At 40.3% G+C, this 26868-nt stretch overlaps 1 protein-coding gene across 1 annotated transcript in view; it reads right to left on the minus strand.

The window, feature by feature from the left end:
* Nucleotides 1-25026, minus strand: part of dscaml1 (Down syndrome cell adhesion molecule like 1) — a 95188-nt gene extending 70162 nt beyond the window's left edge. The window contains exons 1-3 of the mRNA XM_026191298.1: nt 24310-25026; nt 13417-13737; nt 5311-5457 (exon numbers count right to left, since the gene is read on the minus strand). Coding sequence (XP_026047083.1) covers nt 5311-5457; nt 13417-13737; nt 24310-24352 — 511 coding nt within the window. The 5' untranslated portion in view covers nt 24353-25026. The remainder of the gene's footprint in view (nt 1-5310; nt 5458-13416; nt 13738-24309) is intronic.
* Between the last annotated feature and the right edge of the window lie 1842 nt (nt 25027-26868).

The raw sequence follows: 26868 nt of genomic DNA on the forward strand, positions 1-26868 counted from the left end.
ATGTGTGTAATGGTTAATGGTTAGATACTAACAGGAACAAGTAAAGAAAGTCTAAAGAAAAATGAGAAATGGAGGGGAGAGGGGAGGTAGGGGAGCATTAAGTACTTGTCAGATGCATCTTTAATGGTAGGCCCCACTGGCTTTAAAGCCTCTGGCCTTCTCTCCCTCCCTGGGGTGCTGGGGACAGCAGGAAATCTCAGCGCACACACCTCTTTCTTTGTCCATCTGTCCAACCCCTTATATGTCCTCATACACCTACCCACCTCATTCCATCATCCCTGCATCCTATGCCCACTTTCCCATCTGCATAATTTAACATGTCATGCTTTTGTGCCACTTTGTCTCTCTCTTTTTCTGCCTATTCTGCCATTTTTCAGCCTATCTGTTGTTCACTTTCAGGCCTGATGGAGTGGAAGAAAAAAAGACGATGCTTTGTCACTTCACTATTTCCTAATAAGTGCCTCTAGAAAAGAAGGGCGGGAGAGGGATAAAGTTAAAAGTGGAAAGACAGAGGGGTGGGAAGAGTACAGGTCCTCTGCGGAGTGGCTACAAAATGGAGACTGGGACAGAAGCTACTGCAGCTGTGGTGACGCTACACTTCACAGAGAGAGAGGCAGTGTGTGTGAAAGAGAAGGGGGATTAAACAGCCTCAATCAATGCAAAAAAACACAGACGTCACACTTTTCCACACCCTCTTCACCCTCGATGTTTACGCTTTCTGTTGTTATCTCCCGCGATATCAACTAATCAATCACTTAGTATTGTTCTGTGACTCTATTTGCTTGTTCAATCTATTACAATTTTCAAAAATATTGTAACATTGCTAGTGTCTTCTTTCTCATACGAATAAAGATTGTTCTTTAAGAAGCCATACATTGTTTAAGATAAACGAAAACAACTTAATTGTGTGTGTTAATCTCTTTATCCCTTACCCTGGTTTAATGCTGTAATATGACTCACAATGTTCTCATTAACATTTAATGAAGCATGCTACTCAGATGCCACCTGAATAGTTCATTCAACCACAGTATGTAAATGTGTAATTCAAATAAGCTGTAGTTTCTTTGGCTCTAATGAAGCAAGCACATTATATCTAAGTGTGTACAGTTTGCAGAACTGACTCAGCTGCCTCACAAAAGAAAGGAACATTAAAAAGACTACACTGACTTCATGTGTAGCTATTACATAAAATAAAGACCATTCCTGTAAATGTCTTTTGGCAAACTTTGATATTTCTATTTTAACTTCAGTATTTTAGTAAAGGAAGAGGGCAGACACACTGAAAACAGCAGAATGTGAAGAAAAATAATGATGCAAAACAAGAGGCAATCAAGTGGGCCTGATAAGCACTTGAGAGGAATAAATGTCAAGTCAAGCAGTAAGAGAACCCTAGGAGGCAGAGGTAAAACAGAAAGTGAGAAAGAGAAAAAGCAGGTCTATAAGAAACATAAAATCCTGAAGTTTGGGGTTATGTCTACATCATGGTCCAATCACAGATGCTGATGATATTGTTGAATGTGTTGCTTACTTTTGGACATTTCCTTTCCCACAAATACAATTAAACCCATGGCAATCATTTATTAAAATTAAGATTAAAATTAACATCCAAGTCTGCACATTGCATTTTTGTTTCCTTGGCCCTTTCGAGTGCTGCAACAAGTGTTATGCCCCTGACACAAGCCTGATGTAGAAATCAGGGACACATTCTGGGATTATAAGAAAACATGCACAAGTGAGAAAATACATATAGTTACAGGATGGCAGGAGAAAAACTGATCATCTTTCAAAGGAAAAGTATGATCACACCATATAAAACCCAAGCTTTTACAGTGCAAACGTGTAAAACTTTGGCATGCATTTCCAAAATACTTAAAGTAAACTGACATATGCTTGACAATTCTGCTGTACGGTTTTAGGTCAGTTATTAGCTATTCTCGATAACAATACATGCATAATATGTATCCAAGGTGTGTTTGCAACTGAACCTCTAACGACCAATCATCTTTAAGCGGGGTTTGATTGCATGCAGGTAGAGAGCAAAATTTACACAGCTTTGTTAATGTACCTGCATTCATAAACTCTGCTGGACGGATTAGGAAGTGTTGGCTCAAATATCTGCCTTCTACACTGGAAGCTCCTAGATATTGGCTGTTGTCCCTGTTAACAGAGTGGGCAACAGGTTTATTATAATAATATATATATCACACAGGCACATAGTGTCACCGACAAGTCACACACAGTGCTTCATCATCCTAATCCAGACCATGGATGATGGACTATACAGTTTGCAATGCAGGAAATAAAGAAAGAAAGATGCTACATATGCTGATATGTCCTCTGTATGTGTGTGCGTGCGTGCACATGTGTGAGTATGGTGGAGATGAACCGTGGTGATGCACTTATAAAAATCAGGCAGCGATGCATCCTCACACCTTCCTCATTCCGCCCGCCGGATCGCACCCGTTACCATGGCGACCAGATAAAACTCACAATGTTTTAAGCTCCAACTGGAGGAGGAGAGCGATACTAACAAAGTGACACGCAAACACTCACACATACACACGGATGAAGTTCCTTCGTACACATCGCTGTCAGAGCATACTCTTTCAGTTCCCTAACTGACAAGCAAACAAATGTTAATTTTCTAACCGACAGCAACACCAGCAAACCATCAATTAAAGGGAGAGGCATGGCTAGATAGAGAAGTAGCACGAGAAGGGGAGGAATATGACAAGGGAGTAAAATCCACGATAGCCAGTCAACACGCAAAGCTTCGCACTGTTTGACTGTCTGCCTGTCTATCTATCTGTCTACTCCCCCACAAATCGCTCCACGAACAGGCCTCAACGCAAACAGATTTGGCTGTCAAATAGTGACATGACACCCAGGCAGGGTCGTCTCACAGTGAGGCCAGCTGTCAGCAAACACCCTCCTGCCTCTTCATCAAAGCCCATTCAAACTTAGCTTTATTGACCAACACAGCCGTCTGTTTGACATGTATCATCCTGTCAAGCCAATACCTTGGCATACAGTGTCCCTAATAAATGGCAAACCACTAGAGCATCTCGAGCGCTATCGAAAGACTGAAAGCTGTACATGCTACCAGGAGCTGATAGATGAAGTGGATGGATAGATGGATGAGGTGTATGGTGGAGTGCAAGTGGGGTAGGTGGGGCCCGCACATGGATCCTCTGTGTCTCTGTTTGTGTGTGTGTGTGTGTGTGTGTGTGTGTGTGTGTGTGTGGTTATGATGCTGACACGGGCCACCAGTCTGTACCAGGGTTGAGGAGGAGGCATCAAGCCAAAGATGGACAGAAAGAAGAAGAGATGCACTGTGTCACCAATAAAACGTATTCATCAGGACTGAGAGGAGAAGAAGTAGAGAAGAGAAGGAAGCGAAGGAAAAAGGGAAAACAAATACTCTCAAGTATTTTGAAATGCCAGCTCAGATATTTCGGGATTATATTACTTAGTAAACAATTGGAAAATCAATTAACCATTTTGTTTAAAGATGCCTTATTAGACATCTTCATATGTGCGGAAATGTAAAAGTGACCATTTATAATCATCTAAAAGAATAAGAACAAGAAAAATCCAAGAAGAACAAATATGTGATTGAAAGTTATGATGGTGATCATTGAAATAGTGACAACTGATAACCTGACTGATCATTTCACCTTAAAAATTGTGTTTCAGTTATTGAAAATGAAACAGATTATTGTAGTTCGTGCAGTGATAATTCATTCAAATGGAATCAATGGAATGTATAGTTTGTTTCTTAAAGATTATGGATAACATGAACTGGTCACAGCTGAAAGCTCAAAGAGCTGCTCATTCAAATGTGTGTGTGTGTGTGTGTGTGTGTGTGTGTGTGTGTGTGTGTGTGTGTGTGTGTGTGTGTGTGTGTGTGTGTGTGTGTGTGTGTGTGTGCATACTTTTGCTTGTCTATATGTGCATGCTTTACCAAAGGCGTCCATCACGCGATCAATAACATACTCCCACTGAGCTCTTGCACACAGCCATGATACAGTGGCTTTAGCAAATACACATACACACACACACACGCACACAAACACACACACAGAGCTATGAGTCAAACAGACTGGCCCGGTCTCACCACTCTCACACTGAGGGATCCGTGACAAGAGAGAGGGGAATCCACCAGCAAGCTTTATCGATCCAGACTGGAAACCCCCCTCAGGCCACACACACACACACTTACTATAGTTGTGCTGGATCAATGAGTGCTCCTGTGTGAAGGACAGAGCAATATAGAGAGGCACACAAATACACAGACACCTTTATAGACACACTCACACACAGTGTTGAGAGATGAAACAGGCAGTCTGTATCAGAGAGCAAGATAAGGGGCAGAGAACAATGCGTATCATCTGACCTAAACAGTCTCATCTGACACCCTGCAATTTGCCATTGCTCCATGGAGCAAATGTTAACACTGCAACACAAGCCTGAACACATACTGTAGATACACACGAGTGCCAATGCACAAGCGTAGCAGCACGCAGGAGGCCCATACTGATATTTTCACTCTTCAGTTAGACAGTGAATGATTTGTTTAGAGGATCAGATGAAACAGAGTGAACAACACCAGACATAAGAGAGCCCTAGAGGTGTTGCTGCTCTCTTTTAGGTGACTGTGATAACATCAAATTAGACACACACACACACCCCAGTCCACACACACCCCTCGGTCCTCCTCTTTCTCTCTCTCTCTCTCTCTCTCTTGCTTTCTCACTTTCTCTCTCTCACACAAACACAAATAGCACATGTCTGCTAATGTCTGATTTATCCACAGAACACAGCTCTGAACCACAGCAGTGACAGTGACTGAGCAGCCAGGAATGTGTCAGGCAAAGGCCATTTCATCAGCCTTATTTTTGAATGAATGAGGCATTCTGTCATCTTCTCTCACTGGGACCAGTACCAGCAACACAAATAAACACAAATAGATTGATTATTATTGATAAAGAGAAATCAACAATCACAAGAAAGTCCATTACGTTCTGAAAGCAAACCACATTTAAAAAAACAAACAAACAAACAAACAAAAAAACATCCCTGGATTTAAAGCTTGGACTTCATTTGCAATAACAGAGAAAATTCTTATTTCTCCACCTGCAAATATTCCATTTATGTAGTGGAATGAGATTAGATCATTTGCTTTCCATTATTAACCACAGACACAAACAGAGTGAGCATGAACTTGGAAAATGAACCTGAAGCTTTTGTCTGCAGTCTTAGTTTGGGCTTTTTGATGAATCATTGATTATGAGTGGCTGAATCTCCTACCAGGGACAATGGCGACGGTGTCTTTCTCCCAGGAAACAACGCTGACATACTCCTGGACAGCTGAGGGGATGAGGCACTTGAACACGGCAACATTACCCCGCATGGAGCGCTGGTCGGCCACACGGACTGTGTAGGGCTCCCTGAACACTGGTATGTGAAGAAAAGAGTTGATATTAGTCACTAGATGTACACTGGGTGAGAGTGACAGTGGACACTTCAGTTTAATAAACCTCAATCTGATATTAATACTGATATTTAAAAATGACAGATGAATGCTGATATCATAAATTGGGAGTCTGCACAAACTGTGATATGAGAGGTATAGTTTACTTTTATGCTTTAATTTAATCAAATCTACATCTCTCAAATAGCTTTTTATATACAATTTAGTCCACAAAGGCTGTCAACAGCCCACAAAAGTCTTTATAATGTTTAGTCAAGCAAAGTACCACAGGAGGGCTACCATACAGCCAAATCATAAAAAGATTGGGATACTCTATAATAGAGTTCAGACACGTAAAGGCAATATGTAATTACAATGTAAGAACACAAGGTAAAGATAATCTGATAATAATCTGTTACATTTTCATTGAAAACATTTATTCTTCCTTTTAAATTAAGGATCTAAATTCATAAAATTAAATATATTTGTAATATCATTTGTTGTGTTTCTCTTTACTGTCTACCGTACATACTGGTATTTAGTGTAACATGTTACACAGTAACGTGCTACTGTAATCACATTACACTTTTCAATAACATGTTACTGTATTGCATTAAATTCAGTAATTACATTACATTTGCAATTATGTTGTTATAAAGGTTCTTTCAGTTCTCTACAGGATGCATCAACAGAAACAATAAAAACACCAAACAGGACTTTTTCTTCCTGCACTTGTACTGAAATCCAGAGTAACCATAGTTGTTGTTTTTTTAATTTCCTAATTAGTTTTTTATTTTTATTTTCATTTTTATTTTCATTTTTAATTCCATTTAATTTCATTCAAAGTAATTTTTTAAAATATGTTTAGCCCTATGACAGCTGGGATAGGCTCCGGCAGCCCCCGCGACCCTGAAAAGGATAAGTGGAAGCAAATTGATGGATGGATGTTTAGTTTAATTTAGTTTAGTCTCTTTAATTATTATCTTATAAAGGGCTTATGTCAGAGGTAAGATTTAGGAAAATAAGTATCAATATTAAAATAAAAACACTTAAGTTTTTGAAAGCATTACCTCGTAATCTTGTAAACATCCAGAGTTTCAATAAACACATCCATCAATGTCTCATTGGGAATGTTGTAATAATATTTTTTTTAGCAGACTAACAGATACTAAAACTCACTTCTATTTTGGTTTTCCAAATTCACAATATCATTTCAGTTAATTTGCATTTGTCTTCAAAAGTCTAGTTTTTACTTTTATTTTAGTTAACTGCAATGTTTCTCACATCTAATTGGAGTATCGGAATTTCAGGAGTGGGACCTCTAAACACGCTCCTTCCGGTTGTCATCTAGGTTCCCCCAGTTCTACAAGCTGTTTATTCTCGTTTACGTGCCCCACCCTCCCTCTTTGTTTTCAATTCTTTAACTTCTTCACTTCTATTTAGTGCACGGGGATCTGCCAGGCCCGGGAGCCATCGCCAGTCAAGGCCTTCCCCAAACCGCAGCTCAATTCATGTCCAAGCATTCACCTTTACCTACTAAAACGCTGTCAAACCTAAAATGAGGACGTTGGCCCAGCTGGTGAATTTTAGTTTTTAGGAAAAGGGTGGCAAAGTCTACATCTTTAGAAGTAGAGATTCAGGCATTGCGTTGGTTTTTATTGCCCAAAAAATAAGAATGTAGTAGTAAAAGTACAAACTACATCCAGGAGTCTGTATTTTTACCTGTTCATGTTCCTGCAGGAGAATTGCTGTGATGAACATGGGGACGTCGCTTTCAGATGGTTTTCAACTTTGAATGTAAACACTAAAAGTAAGATTGTATGATTGTCCTTACTAGGATATTGTTTTGCCTCAGTTTATAGAACTGTATGTAATTATGCGCGACAAATAATATAACAAATTACTTATTTTGGAGATTAATTAAGGTAATGAATACATTTTAAGAAAAGTAACAAGGAATGTGGAACACTGAGCTAACAATGCTGGTGGTGAATACTTTTAGGTATTGGAAATTACAACCTAAAATATATCTTAAATGTGTGGAAATTCTTTATTATAATATTCTTTATTCTCTATTATTCTTTATAGTTGCTCTCTATAGAATCAGAATTCATTAACTGAACTTAAAGGATCATTTTTTTAGTCATTATTATCAAGAATTGGCATTCGGATATAGTGATAGTCCTGATTTTAAGCAGTGGTATAAAAAATAGTAATACATCTATAACAAACAACAACGAAAAAACACAAATATTTTTTTCAAATACTTTTTTCACATGTTGACAATTCACAGCTGACATCTGTCCTGTTCGACAAATACTTAAAGCAGGGTGAGTAAATAACCTTGTCTGGTGCTCTGTTCAGCCACATTAAGCATGTTTTTCACTGTTCAGCCACAGCTTTAAAAATCACGGGGCAATTGTAAGGAGGACCGACTCGGAGCTGTGTTGAAGGGGATACGTAGCGAGTTGCTGCTGGCCTTTTAAAGAACAACGCCACAGATGCTATGAGACGGCAAAGAGTGGAGGGTTGCACAGAGCCGATGGAACTGTCACATGCAGGCGCCAGGGCATCAAAAACACACCCTCTGCACATGGCATGCAGAGCACTAAACTGTGAATCTGTGCCAGTGTACAGAAAGGATGGTGGCGATTAAGACAGGCTTAATGATGAAAACACTAGCCTGTAGCAATAGCCTGATTGGTGAAAAATGTGAAATGCTGAATCAGAGCATAAATTTTCATTAAATAAATTAAGTGAAATTAAATTAATGGATTATTCTGGTAAGAAGGACAGACAGGTAGTTCAAGGACATGCTAGCTCGAGCGAATAAACAGAGCTGTTTTATAAACTGAACTGTGTGGCCTTGGCTGCTATCTTCATCTCATTTGTTTAAAGGTATGTTGCCAGATTTTTCAACACAGACAATTCACATTGGACACAATTTGACTTGAATAAGACGAACAGAAAAACAAAGTTACAGAAGTCAGAAAGGGTCTCAGAAAGGCTGATATTAGGGAGTGTTTCCAGCAATCTATCAATGCGGGCTCTCTTTAGAAATGAGGGCAGTAATGACTTAACAATGTAAAACACACATACACACAACAGAGGGAGTGGCCCTGCACTCCTATGTGTTCGCTCTCCCCCAGCTCTCCAGTGATATAATTAACGCCTAGCCTGAAGGCCAGTTTCCTTGGTCATTAATAATGCTTTATGCCAGCCGCCACTGTCACTGGAACCCATTGGAACCAAAGCCAGTGTCCTTGTCCAAACGGTGGGGAGTCTTTCACCTTAAAGTTCGATGTTTAATTTCCTGATTCTTTGCCTCACCATGTCTATTTCTTTCACACTAGCCTACTTTATCCATGTTCATCTAATCCTTGGGCCTTGTTAAGGAGTTAAGACTGGGGCAGACTGTGTCAACACCATGGAAATGTCACTTTTTGACATATATATGATCCTGCCAAAAACAGATGATGCATATTGGCTATTGAGCCTTGACACTGACAATTATGGCACTACCATGCCACTTTGGACCTTAATTATGCCTGGTTATTGTTTCTCACTTGGTCACCTAACTCACGGGCGGCTAATGTGAATTGAAGCTTAATTTGTAAATAAATCAAAACTAAAACACAATTAATTCCAATCAGGTCCTAATCTCAGTTTTTCATTTAAACAGCCCTTGCTTTTCACTGAAGCCATCTACCTCAGATCGATACCCTGGATCGACAGAGTGGCCTCGGCTGTTGTGGCCGAGCCAATTCTTTCAATCATTTATTTACTCTCTGACTGACCCTGCTGCCTCTCGTCAATAGCAAGTAAAATCCCCAATGCCCACTGAGCCTCTCATAGAGTGTTTAAAATCGGCTTGGCAGATTGTAAATGTTTGGCGTGATGATGACAGTGGTCACATTTTAATACAGCAGAGGTGCTAAACCAGTCAAGGTCACCTCGGGTTTGTACTTCCTGTCAGTGATCCCACCTTGCCCTACACTTGATTCCTTTTAAGAAAGTGTTGTTTAACCACTCGTTACCCCATTAAAATCTGTCAATCAAGCCATGTATGGCGACATGCCCTTGGACCCATCTATGTAACCGACCCCACTAAGAGGCAGCTGTTGTGATAGCATTGTCATTTATCACACGTTTCTCTTAGAAAATATGAAAGACAGAGAGGAAAAAAACCATTACATATTCATCCTCTTAAGCCTTGTGACATGATGCAAATGGTACCCCAACTGATTTGTGTGTAAATTGCACTCCCCCTCATCGCATGCGCAGCAGAATCATTAGGATGTTACTGATGCCTGACTATATGCAGCCTGGTTGCCTAGATACAAGTTAAAACATGGGTCTGGGCGACTGGGCGCACTGGGAGGCAAGTCCTGTATCACTGTCGCTTCAATAATTAACGACGGAGAAACCAAATACTGCATTTACTTATTCATAAAGCGAGCATTAAAAACACAGCAAAGGGAAAGGATAGAAACGGGGAAGTATAATGAAATACAAGAGAAATGAATGGATGTGGGTTGCATTATTGAATTGAAAAGGATGAAAAAAAGCAGTCTATCAGGTTCAGGTTCAGACAGATATGAGGAGGGCAGATAGAAGAAATAGATCTAAACACCTGCTGCCTTGGCCCTGTCCTACGTAGGTTTGTGTGTTTTAGGTGGAACAAAGGGGAGATAGGGTGGGGCTCACCGAACAGGTCTACCCAAATCATTATACCAAGTTTTTGTAAAGATGTGTTATGTGAGCAAAAAAAAAAACTCTCAGATGTTTTTTTGCAATTTTGTTTTAAATTTCTATCCTTCAAATGTCCTTTGGGTCTTTTGTTTATTAACAGACAGAGAAAAATGCTAAATTTGCTTTATGAGAAAGTCCCTTGATATTTTTAAGTTTTGAACTGAAGCTAAGGTAATGCTAGGTGGATAGACAGATAGATATACAGTACAGTCATGAAAAAAGGTTTTCTTTTTTGGTCAGAGTTGAATTCAACAAATTATACCATTTATAATATAATATTGAAATTTTTGTTTAGTTAACTGGTGATTCTAAATTGGTTGTCGGTGTGGATGTGCATCTCTCTGTCTTGGGTAGGGTGTACCCTGCATCTCCCCCTACGACCGCTGGGTTAAGCGCCTAACCCTCCAGTAAGTACAGATCAAACTGAAGATGAAACTCAAGTTGCCATGCACACTCCAGTTTAAACATACGTATATCAATAGCCTTTCAGTTGCCTCTGGATATGAGAATGTATCAAACTGTTTTACCAAAAATAGTTGCGTGCAATAGACTGGCGTTACACTCGAGTGAAAAATGCACAGAGAAAACTAGATTTTTCAAAATGAGATACCCAAACAAAAACATATACAGGAAAACAAGCAGCCCACATACTGATTTTCATAAATGTAGAGCTATCCAGACAGGTGCTTGAGCTATTATTGGACCACAATCAGCATGCAAAGAAAAGGGTGAGAAAGAGGGGGAGGGATAAAGAGAGAAAGGGAGATGTGAAGATGTGAAGCGAGAGAGAGAGGGGGAGAATGACGCAGGGGGAAGTGGGAGAGAATTTTTTTAGGGGGGGGGGTGTCACACTGTGAGCTGTCAGCTGTCATCATTCTCCTGCACCACCTGAGACAGGGCATGCCACACCCTAGCGCTCACGCCTCTGTCGCCCATGGCAACTACAGGATTTTGTGTGAGTGTAACCGAGCCTGTGTGTTGTGTACAACTCTAGGGGTAATGAGGCACACACATGCATGTGAGCTCTGGTTATGGAGCTGTGGAGTTGTGGTTGCCTCAGCATTTAATTGATTAATTGTTGTAATTATTTGGGAGGGAAGGTCATCCCAGCACAGAGACTGGCTGTAAGGTCACTCTCACGCTGAAGGGACTGTCATCCTCTGGGGACCACATATGAGAGTGTTTGTGTTAGTGGTCGCGAGGAAGATGATCCAGCAGCATTTTGGAGAATGATTTTGTTGGTATACGTGTGTGCTAAGGAACTGCTGACTCTCTCTTCAGGTAGAATTGATAAACACAGTCAAAATGCCTCACTGGCTATTAGCATGACCTAAAAATCTACTTTTTTTTTCAGGATTTCTTTTCACATCTTTTCATGTGTCTAGCTCACTCCAAAATCTTTCCTGCCAAACACCCTTACAAAGAGCTGGCGACTAAACACCATGAGCCAGCTTGAGGAAAATGGCTGAGCCTGTGTTTCAATGTGTGTGTGTGTGTGTGTGTGTCTGTGTTAGCCTGTGTGTGTGTGTAGTTAGGGGACTTTCCAGTTCATGGACAGATGGAGAGACTGGGAGACAGGAGGCTTGCTGGCACGAGCTATTCGCAGGCTGGTGTGCATGTTGGTATGTGTTTGTTTGTGTGTGCGCGTGCATGTGTGGGTCCGTGTTTGTGTACATGCGCATTAACATGCAAACGTGCATATCTATTGTATAAAGTGTGTATCACATGAGGTCATGTGCATGTGTTTTTTACTTTTTGTGGTGTGTGTGTGTGTGTGTGTGTGTGTGTGTGTGTGTGTGTGTGTGTGTGTGTGTGTGTGTGTGTGTGTGTGTGTGTGTCACCGTGCAAGTGTTAAAAGATCAGTAACACCTTTCCTCGGTGTGTTCAGCACCTCTCTCCAGCTTTGACCTTGGCAGGGAGTGTGGACAGGTCACCAAACCAACTGTCTCTGTGCCTGCATGTGTGTCAGGGCACTCGGAGCTACTTAAGCCCCACCGAGAAAAGTTTTTGGTTTAAAATGACAATATGACTGTGGGCTGTTTGTGTGACCATATTTTCAGATGCTGGCTGTGGCTATGTTGTTTTTGTGATCACTTCAATGTGTGCCAAAAAAAACTGCCTCCAGCTTGGCACTTGGACATTTTTTGGTGAGTATTTAGTGAAGTGAAAATTTTCAGAATGTCCACATAATATTATTTTATTGATAACCTTAGTGGTCTCCAATGGGCCCTCAACAAATTTAAAACATGAAGATCAGTTTTCTTGTCATATTCCAACGCACTGCACTCGACCAGTTTGGTGGCACAAGAATTTGTTTTTCAAAACTTGAAGTACCTCTCCTGAAAAAGTTTTGCTACCTCTCTTTTTTTTTGTTACAGAAAATGTATCCAATCACTGAAAGAGTCCAGTAGTGGCTTTCTATAGTAAAGCTAAAAAAAAAAGTCAGTCTAGAAATGAACGAAAAAGTCTTTTTGTTATGATGGTCATAACATGGTCATAACAGTGGACACAAAATACTTCTATCTCCATGTTAGTTTTAATAACGGCAACAACTACCGGGCCAGAAAAGCATGAAAAGGTAAGGTTAGTTAGTTCACCTGCCTTGAACATACATGATATGACAAAAGTTGCACCTCTTAATCTTTGAATAGGAGCTCACTGAATTGAAATGTGGTACTATAATAACATGTCACCATTACAACAAGTCAGTTTGTGAAATTTCTTCCCTCCTAGATATCGCATGATTCTACAAAGTGATATTTTCACAAAGTGGAAGCATTTAGAAACAGCTGCCACTTGGCCATGAGGTCGAAGGTCATGTAAAGTTACAGATCAGGTTTGCCAAGTGTTGAGGTTCCATAGTGTGTAAAAGCTGATACCACTCCACTGACTCAGTAACTGAAGAGCTCCAAACCTTCTTTGGTATTAACATCAGTACAAAAACTGCACACTGGGAGCTTCGTAGCATGACTTTCCATGAGCAGCTGCTGTATGTGTAACATGTAGGTGGACCAGTACTTTTAATGTACATTTAAAACTGACCTTAAATACAATAACACTGACATCAATAATATATTCTAAATACATATAAAGAAGAAAAAAGGTAATAGTCTGCTGGTTTGGTAAGTAAGAAACATAGTAACATTCCTGAATTAAAGTGTCCTTCTGGCCATTCAGTTTTAAGCCCTCACCTGCTTTGATGTGGATGCTGGGGCTTCGAATCTTGCCCGCTTGGTTCTCAGCAGTGCAGAAGTATTCGTTGTCATGGATAATGCTGTTATAGGCGGAGGGGGAGAAAGGGTAGAGCTGGAGGGTGCCGTTGGCATGCACGTGGCGGATATGGGGCACGTCGTAAATGTCGTCTCCGGCAGCCAGGTACCAGCGCAGGACGGCATGGGGGGCGCCACCCGCGGGGCAGGGCAGGGACACCCCCACCGAGCTGGAGAAGGTCACCCGCTGCAGGGAGGCGTTCACAAAGTACAGCCGCGTAGAGACAACATCCTCACTGTTGACTGTTAGGATGAGAGAAGGGGAGACAGAGTTAAATAGCTGATATGTGTCAGATATAGAGACAACATTCACGCCCAATATAGAATGTGCACAATCAAGGACCAAGGAGACTGAATAAAGTTGCATAGCATGATAAACTGCAACAGACAGCCAGTGCATTAATAATGAAATATATAGTATATTAATTGTACTTGTTCACTTTGCAACTTAAACTTTGACTTTAAAAAATTATAATTACAATTATTATGAAAAACTAAGCAGATAGATAGATAGATAGATAGATAGATAGATAGATAGATAGATAGATAGATAGATAGATAGATAGATAGATAGATAGATAGATAGATAGATAGATAGATAGATAGATAGATAGATAGATAGATAGATAGATAGATAGATAGATAGATAGATAGATAGGAGGTGCATCGTGAACATCCATGTTACTCTTTCAGGCCTAATGCATTCTAGAGATGTATTTACAATATTTTACAGGTCTGTTAACTAAATCAGTGTGATACAGTCAAACATTAAACATAAACCTACATGCATTTGCATTCAACCTATAAGAAAGCATCTACAGGCTCCTAGGTCACCTTAACTCAAAAAACTTCCTCACTGTCTGCCAAAAGGCAGACATAAATCTCATCCAATACGAAATCCTCTGAGATCTATAATCGAATATGTGTAAACAGGTAGTCCTTTAGAAACATGCCTCTCAACAGGAAAAAAAATGGGTTACATAAGATGACCCCGCCACCACTGTTATCTTTTCTGGAGGGAAAAATGTATAAACATTTGTGGTGTGAAAGCTAAGTGCTGCATATGTGTATGTGTGTGCATTTATGCTGGGTAGCATAGTAATTTGCTGTATATCAATACTTTTGTGGCACAGATGAAGAGTTAAGTTTTCCTAAGGGGAAGCAGACCACCAAATATCCTCTTTCGCACAACGCCCTCGTCAGCTATAAAGCAATGAGGCATCCTTTAAGATCTCTGTTTCTCTGTGTGTTTGTTGGAACTGGGAAGAGGGGTGTAGAGGAGTGTATAGAAGTGCTGAGCTCGGCTTGGCTGGAGGCCAGGGGAAGACGCTATGCCCCAAGCCAGAGTATTTTCTTCTCAGACAATGATACTTAATTAATCCCTTTTCCTGGATTTTGTCAACAATGCCTGGATTAGCCCTGTCTCTTTAATTCTCTGTGTGCTGGGAGAAAATAGGGTGTTAGCTATCAATGGAGATATAAAGACACTATCCAATGTCATTTAGGCTCTAATTTTTACAGATCCTCTATATCAATGGATATCATTAGCAGCCAGCTATAAAATGAAACACAAAGGCTGACTAGCTGCTTTTTTAACATCTGAATGCATGGTAAGAAAAAAAAAGGAAGGGATGTTATAAAGGCTATTTTTGTATCTTTTCTGTCTAGTATAAATAGTAACATGTAATGACATTAATAACATGACATGCAGGGATTAGCCTGAACTGACGTAAGGTGATTTTCACTCTCAATTGTCTGCTGCCTGCCACCTAATGCATCTACCTGCCTTCCTTTCTCTTATCTGAGCGATAACTCCTCCTTTTCTTTCTGTTTCCCATCATTCCTTTTCCCCCTCCAGATACCCCTCAAAAGACATAAACCTTGTCTTTTCCTGCCACATTAAAGAAAGGCGATGTTACGTGATTGAAATCTGTATGCCAGACACAGAGAGTTAAACCCACATAATCTCCTTTCACATTTAACACATACATAGTCTATCCACTCTGTAATCGCACTGCTGTGGGAGGCTGATGTCCGACTTCCCTCTTTTCCATGCGTGTGTGGGTGTGAAGCGGAAGGGAGCCAGGCAGGAGCGCAATATTGTAGACAGGATATGGGTGGCTGGTTGGGGGAAAGGTTCTCAGGTGCAAAGGTGTTCGGATGCAACTGAGTGACCGAGCGTGCATCTCAGTGTGTGGTTAGGTGAAAGGGATAGAGAAAGGTTAATGTTAAATGACTGCCTCCGCTCTTGATGCCAAATTCAACCAACAGCAGAAATCTACGATCACTTGTGCATGTGCAGAGCGTGTGACTGTAAATGTATGTGTGTACAAGCACGGCAGAGAGGAGATAGTCATTGTTGGAGCAGATCCTCTCTTCAAAAATCTGAATTTAGGTCAAGTTCAATCCATGCTACCGTTTGAATCCATGTCAATCACTTTCACAGGCTGCTAGGCTTACTGATCTGCACTTTCAGCACCACGGAGAGCACCACTATGTATTTCTGGGGATAAACACAGAAGTGCTGCCATACTTGGAAAATAAGGAGAAAACTATTAGCAGGTGACACTATTTGGAAGTAAAATATTTTCATGATAAAGTACTAAGTATTGGTTAAAAAGTATTCATAATTACGCAATTGTTCACTATTGCCATCATAAGATTAATGTTGTCCTTCAGCTCACATTAAGTTTACCATAGCCTGCTTTGCGTGTCAGTGCTTTTCTACTTACACGCCTCGCACTTCACAATTGTAGCATAGTTGTCTTTAATCTTAAAGTCTTACCAAATGAACTCAAACAGCATTTGAGTTCATAGCTGCAGGGATGAAGTGATTTTAGTGGAAATGTTTGACAGTATGTGTTGCATATGGACACTATGTGGACAAAAGTACTGAGGAACCTTTACATTATCTGTACAGGAGCTACTCAGCCATGGAAACCCATGCTATAAAGTTCCTCCCCACAGAGCACCACTTTTCAACAACAGGTGCTTACTAAGCAGGACAATCTACTATCCATGAAAAACTCACAACAAAGGTTTGATCTGTCTCCCAAACTCCTGATAACAAGCCAGTTTCAGTGCACATGAAATGTTTACAAAATATTTATATTCTCATTTAAAAGGCAGTGTCCTTAGGAATGTCACTGCTGTTTAAATATTTAATACAAAAATCCCTAAAATGCAAAGACTGTTGGGCTAATTTATATCACCTAAAAAATAGCTTTCTTCTTAAACTTATCAGAATATATCTGTTTGAACACATGAAGGCTATTCCATGCAGGAAATTGCAAGAAAACTGAATATTTTATACAACAGTGTGTATTTCTACTTTCACAGAAAAGAAAAAACTGGCTCTAACCAAAGCCAAGAAAAAGAAGTGTGAGGCTCTGATGCACAGCAAAGCAAGAGAGCAAGTACAACTTGTTCTGAGAATCAAGAAACTCACACATCCTCAAATGTGAGATTCATTGTATAGTACCTGCAAAAAAAAAAAAAAAAATCAACAGTGAAAGATAACTCTAGGTTTGTGGCCTTGTAGACAGAGGCCATATGAGGCTGGCCACTAAATGGAAAAGATTAGGATGAGTGAATGAATTTGGATCTAAAAATGAGGTGTAGAACAAATAAAAGATGCTGGAACATTGACTGCCATGTAAAACAGTTTTTGTAAAGGCTAAAATAGATCTAAATGACTAGAAGACTATTCCTCCATTTTGAAATGCCACGCCTAACCTTGTCAACACTGTTTGTATAAAGTCTCTAAACTCCTATGACTCCTGTAGTAGAGCTGTTTCACTGAGCTTCACCTCTACACCAACAAATTACAGCTTGGTGGCAGTCAGGAAAAACTCTAGTATTCAAGTTGCTTTAAATATAATAATTCTAAGTGTCATTTGGCATTGCAATTACTTGGTATTGGCAGCAGTGGGCACCAAGAGAGAACAGTCCTGACTGAAAGAAAGCAACAATGCCAGATAAGAGCAGTGGCACTGGTGCGTATCACAAAAAATCAAAGGAGACAAACAGTTTGTGTCCTGCTTCATTTCATTTCATTTTTTTCTTGCTCTTTAGTTTTGTTGTTGTTGTTTTTATTAATATTATTGCCATTTACTTTTGCTTTCAAATATTGGTTATTTTATTTTAAGCACCAAAACTTTGCTGGACTTTCACAAAGATGGTGATATAGAATACAATATGAGTTGGAATCTATAACCTTTCCTTCTGTTCAGTATATTAATTTTACTTATTAATTACTTAATTAATCTGGGGAAGCTAAAGATAGATAGATAGATAGATAGATAGATAGATAGATAGATAGATAGATAGATAGATAGATAGATAGATAGATAGATAGATAGATAGATAGATAGATAGATAGATAGAAAGTACATGCTCAGGAACATGGATGTTCTGCATAGAGATTGAAATGGCGGGAGAGATGGAGGGAGATTGAAGGAGGGAGAGAGGGAGGTAGGAAGTGAGAGAGGGTCTTTGTGGATAACATGATTTGAATATTGAAAAGAAATTCTATTTTGTAGATTTCAGATAGATAGATAGATAGATAGATAGATAGATAGATAGATAGATAGATAGATAGATAGATAGATAGATAGATAGATAGATAGATAGATAGATAGATAGATAGATAGATAGATAGATAGATAGATAGATAGATAGATAGATAGATAGATAGATAGATACCCAAACTGCCAACAGGTATACTCTCATATAGTGGTGGTTTTCTTTGATTGCTGTATTTGAATCATTTCTAAAGGGTCAAAGAGGTAAATATTTCCAAAAAAGGTGCTGCATGAATAAATGAACACATGAAATGAAGCCCTTTAGAGGCATTTATTCCTTTTCAAGACATTTATTAACTTCCCAACTTCTGAGATTTGGTATATGAACACTTATGAGCTTCCTGAACCCTAGGCAGTGAAGCTTTGATACAAGATATCCTGTTCAAGTATAAACCAACCTTAAAAAATCAAAATCATGATGAATCAACAAAGGTGGCTTAATTTTTTTTAAACAACTCACTTAAATTTAGAGGGAAACCTCTTAAAATTAGTAGCATGGGATGAACGGGCTAATTGTTTTATTCTATGGTATAAATCCAGGTCACTGAGTTCACACACATTCATGCGCACGTGCAAAAACACATGAAAGCAAGCCCAGGCCTTCACTGCAAAAATGACAGCCTCCAGCAGAAAAGACCATCAAGATGATAGTGGCAACCAAGGGTCTTATGGCAGTAATGGTTTAAAGCTTAGTACAGAACAGTAAAAACATACACATAATAGCTGCCAAAATGAAGCGTCTGCTTTAAACTTATCAAAAGTAACTCTGTACTGGTCATGGGTATCACACAGATACATTAGACATATGGCGAAGAGCTCTTGTTTGCTGTTGGGCAATAGTAAAGTCTTCCCTGGAGACTTGACCTCTTTAGGATATCTGACAGGTGAGATGTTCAAATTGGACAGGAATTACAGGAATTAATGTGATCTAAACAAATAGCAGTTAGCTGCATTATACTGCACGATCCATGACATACTATATACTAACTTCCAATTCAAAGCTTCAATGAAATGTCAATGAAATGCAGACAACTACTGGAAAACTAAAGAAGAATATCTTTCTATCAAATATTATAACAAACTGTTAATAATTTGTGTAAAGTGACATATAAAAACATGGGGTGCAACAATCTTGCTTTTCCTCTTTATTTGAGTAACATCTAACCTCAGATGTTATCTGAGTCCTTTCACTGCCCCAGGCTCTCTTTTTCTTTTTCCCAAGCAGAGGAATAAGGAGCCAGGAAGCAGCACTCATTCATTCATGAACAGTATTTTGATTTTCTTCTTCAAGCCTCGATGCACTGATTACAATGAAGAAGGTCAAAGTGATTTTGGGTGAAAAATCTTTCCTGCTGGATGAACCCTTCAATATTTTCCTCATTTGTTCTCTCCTTTTGCCCCCTTTTTAAATTCTTACTTTTCTTTTTGTCCATGTATCTCTTTTGATGGTTCTTTTTTACTCCAGTCCATCTCAGCAATAGACTTAAATACATTTTGCACATTCCTTCCATGCTTTTGCAGTTGATATAAAACTGGTGTATGAATATGTATGCTGGAGAAGCCAGAATATTGCCTATGGTGAACCGCTATGCATAATGCAGCCTTTTCTGTCTCGTCTACATTTATTCAGACACACACATTCATACCATCACGTGCACAGAGAAACAGGGCTATAAATTCCTCCTTCTCCCTCCCTCTTTAACTCTTTCTCCCCATAAAACAGACACACGCAGAGTCACATAAATACATTCTTAATTGCAAGTAGATTTTCAATATTGCGATCCATGCAGCACTACAGATAACGGCCCACAAAACCCATTCAGGTCAAATAATAGCCAAAGCAAGTCTTTGCAGTGATAATGCATGCAAAAAGCAAAACATAAAAGACACGATCGTGTTTGATGGAGAGGAGGGTCTCGTTTAGATTAAGATATCTCTCGTTTAGATTATTGCTGCATGGCAATGTGTCAGTATAGTTTTGTGTGCAGTCAGAAAATTAACAGTGTCTCATATAGTTTCATTAAACATTGCAGTTAATAAAAGAAAGAAAAATTCTGGATTGAATATAGGTGGTGTGTGTGTGTGTGTGTGTGTGTGTGTGTGTGTGTGTGTGTGCGCGCGCGCGCGCGCGCGCGCGCTGAGGTGCAGGGTGGGGGGGGGGGGTTAAAGGCCCTGCATACAACTTATGCAGTGTCAGTGAAATATTAGGCAGCCATTTCGGTGTTTGAAAATTCACATCTCACACTTCAAAAAGATGATTTCCGCTGTTGAAGCGAGTGTCAGAGTTGTGGTGATGTGTTTTTTTCTCCTCTCCCTCAGACACAGGACCATAAGTTGTCAGTAAGCAGAACACAAGAGAGAGGCGGAGTGAAAGAGAGTTGATTGTTACTATGGACTGTGGTAGTTTCACTGCTATTTTGGGGTTGGGGCTTACTTATGTCCTAAGACATGAGACATGGCTTTCTGTGGGAGAAACGGGCTACCAGACACGACTTTGAGCAACCTGTGTAAGCCGTCAAAGTCGATCTCTGTGTGACTTGTTTACTTAAAAAATACCCTCATCATCCTTAACAGAAAGCAAAGATCACCGAAATCATTTGGATTGGAGTCCAGACCCCAGGTAATGCTGAAACTATGACCTCGCACCAACTTGTCGACGAGGTTCATGTGTTTCAAAGTACACAAAATGGCACAATGTTCAGACTGAATATGAGGCCGAATGGCTCGTTCGGATGGACGTGAGCAGAGCGACATTTGACAGTGAACCAGCCAAATATGACACGCAGTCCTACAGCTTTAAACTGTTGAGCCGTGTGTCTCCGACAACACTTTAAAGTTGTGTAGGCAGAGCCGGGAAAATTAGACGCGGAGCTCTCAAGTGTGACTTGGAAGAATTTAAGTGATATTTGACATGTGCGTCGCAGATAGACTGGAAAGTGAATTCCAGCCATATAATTAAATCCAGTCGGGCCGGACTGCAATAACCTCTGATGTTGTGTTTAGAGGGGTTTAAAAAAAACAGAAGGGGTGCCAAAGGAGAAGGTCACCTTTGAATGTCCTTCATTACCACGATTCTGGAGTAATATATATATATATATATGTGTGTGTGTGTGTGTGTGTGTGTGTGTGTGTGTGTGTGTGTGTGTGTGTGTGTGTGTGTGTGTGTGTGTGTGTGTGTGTGTGAAGAAATCAATCGATAAATTAAAACAGAATAAACAACTCCAGAGATGGCGTCTTACTTCTATCAGCCGCTAAGTTTTCCAGTCCAGAAACAATACATCCGAGTCCATCGTGCGGGTGTAGCCGAGAAGCCACCAGAGTCTGACTCATACCGCAATTACAGGGCTCCCCCTCCAAGCACTTCTCCAGTAGTCGGTGACTGTTTTGTTTCCAAATTTACACACAGCCCCGCGGTGTGCGCACATCAGCGGGTCAGGCCGCTCTCAAGAATATGAAGGTGTCCCAAAGGAAGGCGAGAACACTGACAGGTGATCCTCTAGCAGATACCCAGAGGAGATACCCAAACTACTCTCCATACTTAACTTGTGTCGAAACACTCTTTATATGTCGTACACCAAGTCAGAATGTAAAGACAGTAAAAGTGTGGCATCATTTAATATCACAGCGCTCAGACACAAAGCAGATAGGAACACACTGCATTCGAGTCTCAAGGTTAAGAAAGAGAAACACACACGTTTAAATAAAGTTCTGAAATAATATATAAGTCAACGTGTTTTGTAGCTATGTGGGAGGAACAGCATGATGCAGACGGTTAATTTTACGTGTGTGTTGCAGGAGGCCTGTCGACCAAAACTGGATAAAACCGGAAAGATGTTAATTGATGAAATAATTATAGCAAGAGCTTAGTCCGCGTCCATGTCGATCACTACATGGCGTTTTCCTTGAAAATTGTATAAATACTGATCGAAATTCCTCGAATTCAACTCTGTACCGTGTGCCCCATTTCTAACAGTTCTTTTTAAATGTATTAATTGCAATATGGCTTCCCTTTTCCAGTTTCCCGGGCCCTATTATGGCCTGTCAGGCCTGACAGAAGATTCCCCCACAGCCCTCAGCTGTGTTTGTCTCAATCTTATTTCCATAAAATGACAAGCAGCCTCCCAAATCATGACAAAGAAGAATGGCTGTACTCCCCCTCCCTCTTCTGCCTCTGTCCCCCCATCCATCCATCTATCTATCTGTCTATCCCTGTTCTCTCCCCCTGCTCTCCGCACTCATGGGTGCAGGTGTGCTGGGGGGGGGGGGCAAACCAACAGCCAAGAGTGACTGAATGAATGTTTAATTAATGAAAGAAAGAAACGATAAAGTTAAACATCTCGCAAAATATCATAACACATAGCGAATCCTCATAATCATGTTTATAAAAAATAAAAAAGACAAATTGTGTGTCATTCTAGGAGGCGCGGCCGAACCAGCAAAATACGCAGTACTAATGCATATGCATGTATGATAATAGACCTACCCTTTCCCTTATTTTATAAAAATCAAACATATATAAAACACTCAGCGACCCCATAAAACAACAAATCACTGTTGGATCGTGCAAAACGATGGGAACATGGCGTAGGAAAAACAACGGAAAAATTGAAGTTTGTTTTCCACCGCGTTATCTACATCTCTCCCATCTCAAGCACTCTTTCCGCTCCAGTGGCTGTTTGCAGCCCCCAACCCTTCCTCCCCTCCCCTCCACCATACACACAGGCACACACTCACATCTCGTTCAGTCACGGGACAGGGCGATGTACAGTCTGTATAATCGAAATAGACCCTGTAATCCAATTACATATAACAAAAACAGCACAGAAGCCCTCGCCGCAGCTGCAGCCTGAAAGAGGGCACTGCCAAGGCCAATCATGGCGACTGGCATGAGCATGAAACAGGCGCACTGCCCACAGTTATAAAGACATTTTTGCAACTTCTCTCTAATTTGTGAGATTAAAATGGTTTAGAATCACGTGTATTCGGTTACAGACCTGTGCGTAAAGGAACGAAAGAACATTTACTATAAACACTAAACACATTATTTCATTGTGTGGCTTTCATGAAGTGTTTGGAAATTAGTAGACAAACAACAGAAGATTTTTTTTAAAATTTAAAGGGAAAAATGAATCATTACTTCGTATCTGCAGTATTTAGAGCGAAGCCAATCAGTGAAATCTGGTGCCACAGAAAATGGTGGATGAATAATTAGACCAGGGGTGATAACAACCGAGCCTGCACACGCTGACACTCCTATATTTTGCCAAAGAAAATAAACGGTAAGATATGGCATCGTATTTTAATTATCCAACTGGGGCAAATTATCTGCAAATTAAAGGCCAGTGGTCAATACCCAGTTCACACGTCTATCATAAAACGTATTGACCCTTGTTGCCTTGCACCCGCATCCAATCAGCACACAACGATGTTTATGCAATAGTTCAGTGTTCATTCAAAAAGAAAAACTGAGAAAAAAGATTCTTTAACCTCTAGGGACCCGCTTCTTCCCCCCTCCCATGTCACCTAAGCTCCTTGTGTGCGCATTCTCGCGCACACAAACTCACACCCTATCATCTTATTTGTGCTTCGACGGGACAGCAAAAAAAAAGTCAGTAAATATATTAAACTCCTCTGCCTCCTTGGACTTTTGCGAGTAAACAGTCTACAACTGTGTCCAGCAGCAGCGCTCGAGGTCGCCCCTTTATCCGTGCGCGCGCCTGCAGATCCTTATCAGCCTCTCCTCCTATTCAACAGCCTCCATATTCACGACACCTCCACATATTCATCATGCAAAATGCAAATGCCGTTATCTTTCTCATCTCAACGAAAGGCAGTGTTCACTTCAGAGATCTTTGTGCTTTTTCTTTACTGTCATCCGACGGCAGGGCATGTTGATTTTATTCTCCGACTGAACCAAATTTTTTTTTATCATTTTAATAATATCATCAGATAATCACAGTGAGGACGTGCGATGAATCAGCCATCATGTTCTCTTCCAAAAATCATGGCTGCTCAGGAAAGCATCTTCGCCAAACATAAAAAAAAGTTACAATTCTTCCTCTAACGGCAATTTTGGAGTTTGAGTCATTCGTTTTAGACGTTAATTCGTTTAGTCCAGCACAATTCATCACCCGGACAACGTAACAAACATGCACAGACAACTTCAGCATTGCACTGGTAAGGGGGCAACATGCAGATGAGCAACACTTGAAGAGACACAATTCAAGCCTACCTTCTTGCAAAGAATACAGCAGAAGTAAAGTTACAAGCCACATGCCATTAAAAGCAGTTATATTTCACAGGAATTTTGTGCAGTCCCCAAGAAGAGTGCACGGCGCAGCGGTCGGCCAGGCGAGGCTCCGTGCTGGACTGGTTCTGCTGATGCTCCCCGGCGGTCTCTCCAGCCCTGGTCCCACACTCTCCAGCGCCGAGAAAGAGGCAGCGGAGAAAGTACCGCCTCTGTTCCCTGTATTCTCCTCCCCTCACCGGGACAGGCTGCCGTTGCCCCACCCCCGGTATCCTAATGATGCGCCGTGGTGGAGAGGTGAGCCATAAGTACTAAATGGGGACCAAACGAAAACCACTGGCACCGCTGTATTACGCGGACTGAATAGATTCTTTAATCCGGTGATGGGATGGAGCTCCAAGTGCAAATTTCAAAATTCCCCGACATACAAGTCATTCAAATTTGGTTTTCAGGCAAGGGACTTCAAATAGAAATGAAAATGCTCGTGATTTCCCATGCAAATCAGCCTAAGAATTTCCATGAATCGCTTTTTTTGTCGTTACACTGGTGCACTTAGAAAGTAAAAGTAAATTCTCCACAGGATCAGTTGTGGCATTGGGGAAACAGAAAACTCCATTGGCAAGCGCAAATTCCACACCCGGAGGAGGAAAAAGAGAACAGAGAAGCTGCAGCCTCCATATCCTACTAGAGGAAAGTGGGAATGATGTGCGCTGCGCACCTGCATGTAGCTACCAACAGTGGTGGCGCTGAAGTCACATTTGATACTGAACAGCAGACTGATATTATTCTACACCACACCTCACCACAGCGTTGATGGATATCTCATTAAAAAACAAATCTGTGTACATGCGCCTTTCTCTCACTGTAACACTCAGACACACTGAGGAGCTGCACTTGAAGTTGGTGTTACTGGTTTATGACAACAGGTGTTTCTGAAAGAGGGGTCCAATACTTTCATCTTAACTACAGCTATTAAGCTGGTGTATTTACCAAGTCATTTAAATGGCATGGTAGCAAAAAAAAGTTGTGAAAAAAGTTGTGACCGGGGAATGTTTACCACTGTGTTGCATCACCTCTTCTTTCAACAACAATCTCTAACTGAGGAGACCATCTGACGCAGTTATGAAAGTGAAATGTTTTCACATTCTTGCTTGATGTAGGGCTTCGGTTGCTCAACAGTTTGGGGCCTCTGTGGTATTTTCTTTTCATATTTTTAGCAGTTTTCAGCTGAACAGCTACAGTCAGAGCGGTTCAGCTGTCTGATTCTTTTATTAAGAAGCCAATTTGTTTAGCATTGTCTTAACCTGGATGGATGAATAGCATTTATATAACACTCTACATTCATGGCACCTTTACACATGAGATTATTATCTATACCATGTGTGTGTGTGTGTGTGTGTGTGTGTGTGTGTGTGATTTATTGTTACTTTTTCCCTGTAACACTGTAACAATAAAATAGCAGTTTAAAGATACACATGTATTTAAACTGTGGTATTCCAGAGGACCCAGAGAAAATCAACCAGCCACATGGAATCACAGAGGTGATGGTTTATATGTGTATTAAATACTGTTTGTTTAACTGAAGTAAAGTGAAATCTTTAACTCTGAGATCTTATCTCATTTCCTTTTGTATTTGACCAAACATAGACACTATAAAGACACCAACTTTTTGGCCATCAAAAAACTGCACAAAAGTAACTTTAAGTTATTGCAGTAATTAGTCTTAAGGTACAGATTATAACTGTAGAAATACAAAACTGTTTCACTGTCTCTATGTCTCTGACAGGCCTAAAATTCTTGTCCATTTAGTACTGGTTTTTGGCCTTGCTGCTTGCATTCAGTGACTTCTCTGGATTATCTGAATATTTTTATGATAAGTAATGGAAATGATGAAGTGCCAGCATTCATTCCCATTTTATATTAACATGTGTTGTTCTTAAATTGTTCAACTATTTACCCAGGCAGTGATTCACAGAGCATTGTGCCCCTCACCATCTGTATTTGTGAAAGACTCTGGATTTAACCTCACTATTCATGAGACATCGATACCTTCAAATTCAAAAACTGTTTTTTAGAAAAAGGAAAGTTCTTAGTTTCAACATTTGATGTCACCTCTTTCCAATTTTCAGTTGAACACGGGGTTTAAATGATTTGTAAATGATTAACTTCTACTTTTAATTAACATTTTAGCTACACTTTTTGTAAAACAGGGTTGTATTCTGTCATATTAAAATCACAAGTAAAACAGAATTGTTATACATATGCCATAACCAAGTTGAGCAACTGTGTCTCAGGAGGTTGCACTGGTCGTGGGAAGGTGGCTGGTTCAATCCATGGCTCCTCCACACTGCGTGTTAAAGTACGTGTCATTGGGAAAGACACTGAACACAACCACTGCCCCTCAATCTTTTGCTCCAAAGAAAGCTAAAAAATGTTATATAAATGCAGCCCATTTCAAAAATACGATTACCATTGTTCAGCACACTATGACTTCACACTACTTTCACCAGCAGATATGAAAAAGGATAAAGCAGTGTAAGACAT

This window comes from Astatotilapia calliptera, chromosome 14 (assembly GCF_900246225.1).
Source record: "Astatotilapia calliptera chromosome 14, fAstCal1.2, whole genome shotgun sequence".
NCBI lineage: Eukaryota > Metazoa > Chordata > Actinopteri > Cichliformes > Cichlidae > Astatotilapia > Astatotilapia calliptera.